Source organism: Dipteris shenzhenensis, chromosome 31 (genome assembly GCF_047967505.1).
Source record: "Dipteris shenzhenensis isolate YYH24624 ecotype China chromosome 31, Dip_SZ_1.0, whole genome shotgun sequence".
NCBI classification, from domain to species: Eukaryota; Viridiplantae; Streptophyta; class Polypodiopsida; order Gleicheniales; family Dipteridaceae; genus Dipteris; species Dipteris shenzhenensis.
Genome location: NC_141626.1, coordinates 15,724,111 through 15,727,915, shown reverse-complemented (window position 1 = coordinate 15,727,915; position 3,805 = coordinate 15,724,111). Strand labels below are relative to the sequence as shown.

General features: G+C 45.0%; 1 protein-coding gene across 1 annotated transcript; it reads left to right on the top strand.

Annotated features, from left to right (window-relative positions):
• The first annotated feature begins 475 nt into the window (after positions 1-475).
• Positions 476-3,006, top strand: LOC147881094 (uncharacterized). The gene has a single exon (XM_087370108.1). It carries the CDS (start codon positions 611-613, stop codon positions 2,519-2,521), a length of 1,911 nt encoding a protein of 636 aa, XP_087226234.1. The 5' UTR covers positions 476-610; the 3' UTR covers positions 2,522-3,006.
• Positions 3,007-3,805: the final 799 nt, after the last annotated feature.

Here is a 3,805-nt window from a genome sequence, read left to right as displayed (position 1 = left end):
GAACAAGGACCTAAAAGAAGGGGACCTGTCACTCCTCTATAACATCCGCAACACCACGCACAAACTTAAATATAGGGGCATGGGTCCCTACCACAGGCGTGGTGGTTAACACCTCCTAGCATAAAAGTTTTATACATCAATATTTGATTGGCTGAGTGGAAAGATGGACCACCTTGAGCTCAGGGCACGGGTTCAATCCCAAGTGAGATCACTTTGCAGGGCCGTGTGAATTCCAGCTGTGTGCATTGGATGGGCAACCTCATAGACCAGGCGCAAACTTTTTTGCAAACACAATGTAGGCCCATTTTCATCCAAGTGGGAAGATGCATCTTCACAACCGATGTCAAGAACGGGGCGGCCGGGCGGGTGGTGTGACACCCCTAGCTAGCACCATGACCAAGAGATGCCAACCAATGCGATGTTATTAAAAAAGTGTAAACCATTTTTAAACCCACCATTAGATGCTTGTGACAAATCCCTAAAGCCCTAGAAACCTCCTTGCTTCTTCATCATCTTTTTCTTCTTCAAGACTCTCTGCTTCTTCTTCACCATCTTCTTCTTCTTCTCGTTCTTGTTGATAGCTTGATCCTCCTCCTCTGCTTGTCTAGCTATGGACAGACGTAAGCCCCTGCCTCAGTCCCTTCCTTCCTCCGATTCCGACGAAAGTGGCTCTAGTGGTGAAGATTCTGATTCAGACCATCCTCAGAGCTTGCCCTCCAAAGCTGCCCCCGCTTCCAGCTCTGAGTACTCCACCGATGACGAGTCGGAACCTGATTCCGACCCCAAGGCGGCCATCAGCACACCTGCTCCAGAGACCCATCAGGCTCCTGATTCCTCTGGCTACGACTCTGAGTCGGAGAGTGATTCCCCGTCGCAGGGTGCTCCTCCCATGTCCATTGGCCATCTCTTGTCTGAAAAGCGGAGCGCCTCGACGAATGGAAGTGCGAAGAAAGCTGCTGCTGCTCCGCCTTCGGGGCAAAAGCCGCAGAAAAGCGAACAATCTGCGAAGAAAGGTAAGGCGGAGGCTTTGAAGAGAGATAGAGAGGAGGATTTGAACGACAAAGGTCACGTTAGAAAGCGTAAGAAAGACAATACTGAAATTGTGAATAGTGGAGAGCAGAAAACACCTTTACAATCGAATTCTAAGGCAGGCAAGCAGAAACCCATGTCTGTTCAGAATGGCGACATAGAGGCACACAGAGAAAAGTTGCTCAGTCATGACACAGGTAAGGAAAGGGCAAAAAAGTCGTCTAAGCAAAAGACCGAGGAAATCAGCGATTCACATCTGCAAACCCATTTAAGAGCTAGCTGGTTGGAGAATGGCTCGGAGAAGAAAGGAGCTAGATTAGAGAGCGGCAATAAGCATGAAAAGAAGGGCCATAAGCAGTCTGAAGCTGATGATGTTAAGGAGCCCGTATCACCTCAGAAGCCCAAGCAGTTGGAAGCTGATGTTATCAAGGAGCCTTTGTCACCGCTGAAGCCCAAGAAGGTTCAGACCTGGACACCGAAGGAGGAAATCTCTTTGTCTTCGGAACTTTTAAATCATGTGAAGTCTGGTGCCGAAATTCCTACTAAGAAGAATGACGATTTCTGGGCTCAACTGAGTGGACAACTTGATGGTAAATTGGAAACAGAATGGAGCAAGGAACAGCTGTGTGAGAAGGTCAAGCGGATGAAGACGAGATACAATTCGATGTTAGAAAAGATGAAAGAATCGCAGAAACCTTACAAACACAGGAATCATAATGACGAGGTTCTGTTTAATATGTGGAACCAAATTTGGGATAAGGCACATGCGGGCAAAATTCAGGATAATGAGGAGGCGGATGAGGAAAATGAGGAACCAGTTAAGCCGGTTGTTGCAAGTGCCAATGTAGGTCTGATCAAAGGAAAGAAGGAACCGGATCTCTCTAGGGGTAAGCAATCAAAGAAGAAAAGCAGTGAGCCTGAGGAATCAGACGAGGAAAGTGATGGCACAGAGGAACTGGAAGGGAACGGAGTCACGTCTTCGCCCATGGAGTTAGATCAAAGGAACAAGCATGAAGATGCTACTGAAGTCTTGGATGATGGAAATAAAACTTCCTTGGATGTTGCGCTTTTGCCAAGGAATGCTGGTGTGAGTGTTAAAGCAGATGGCAAATCTGCCGATATGCTCAAGCTTCTGCAAGATGGGAATAGGGCTGCGCTTCTGGAGATGCAAGAATGGTCAAAGAAGATGCTAGAAGAATGGCTGACCAAAGCAATGTCTGTTTTTGAAAATGCATTGAAGGCAACTGCAGACAAGACTAGGCATATGAATGTAATGGGTTTGACAGGAATAGGTGCGTTGAGCATGCCACCCTTCAGAATTGGCGAATCTTTAGATTTCCAGCTCTCTCCTGAAGATCAAGCCTTCCAGTTGAAGCACTATGAACTACAGGCACAGGAGTTGGAGATTTACTGCCAGAAGTTGCAGCTTATGGAGAAAGAGTGCCGTCTGAAACAAGAACAACTGAAGTTACAGCTTGAGAGAGGGTCATAGGCAGAAAGGTTTGTCCAGCAGCGTATGAATCATCATATCTTCTGCCTGCAATTCTAGCATGGAACCATATATCAGGAATCATACGCACAAGGCCTAATGAATGTGCAAAACACTGCTTTTTTTCGGTAGCTCTCTTGTGAGTGCGTGCTGCTTGCAAGTTGAAGGCCCACGTTGGCTTCCCCCCGCCATGGGCAGTGGAAGCAAAGCCCTGTTTAATAGCTGTAATTTGCAGTAGCAAATACACGTCTGCGCCAAAATAAAACTGTTTGTGCTGTTTTGGAATTGGCTGGTTGTTGTGTGTCCATCTGCTCCTTATGGAGTTTTTGCAGTGATATGGATTTTGCAGTGTTATTCAACAGTGGTATTTTTTTGCCAAATCCTATGGGTGTTGAGCTCTTCTTTTTTAGAGATACTGTAGCCTTCATGCAAGCTTCTTCACCATCGTTAGTCGACATACTAATGAGCCATAAAGGAGTCCCTCTTCCAAAATCACTCTGGCCTTCAAATGTTTTTGAAATCTGTTGTTTTACATGTGAATCATACTCCCGAAATTAAGGGACTTCATCTGTGCTGGTCTTGAAACGTATCTTGTTTTCCAGATTAACTTAACCTCTGCTGTGCATGGTTTTGTACCCGCGGTAACTGTACGTGCACTCTCGGTCTGAAAATTGAGGACGGGGGGCTAAATCAGTATTGGTCATGAACTGAATCTTGTGTGTGATCGACTCCCTAAAATATTATTGCCTTCAAGTTGAGTACGGGAACTTTAGCTGTACTGTCCATGGTATCTTGGTTTTGAGTCATTGAGATGTAATGTATAATTTTTGTTGGGGGATATTTCTTATACCCATCTTTTGTTCTAAAATGAAATGACGCACATCGAGGCAGGCTGCCAGTTCGTGGGGGGTTTTGATATTTTTATTATTCGCTTGAGAATGACATATTCGGGGTTTTTGCAGCTAGCCTTGTTTCCTGAGTTTGAAACGGGGAAAATTTGGAGTTGTTATTAATGAATTTTAATATACCTACCTATATGCCAGAGCATTGGTGATGGTCAATTGGATCTGCGTTGAGTACCTGTATGTAGGTGTGGCTGACAAAAACTGCAAATAAAAAGAGATTCTGAAAATAGTGTGAACAAGCTTTAGTGATGATTTTATGAAGCTTTTGTGCTTGACTGGTAAGAGTATGTATAGAGTTGTTAAGACTTAACTGGTCCAGTTAAAGAAATCTCAATAACTTTTCTCTGTCAGCAGATCTCTTTTACAGATTCGTCAGATCCAA

What these genes read in the sequence shown, in the direction of transcription:
- LOC147881094 (XM_087370108.1), top strand. Translation starts at nt 611, where the DNA reads ATGGACAGACGTAAGCCCCTGCCTCAGTCCCTTCCTTCCTCCGATTCC.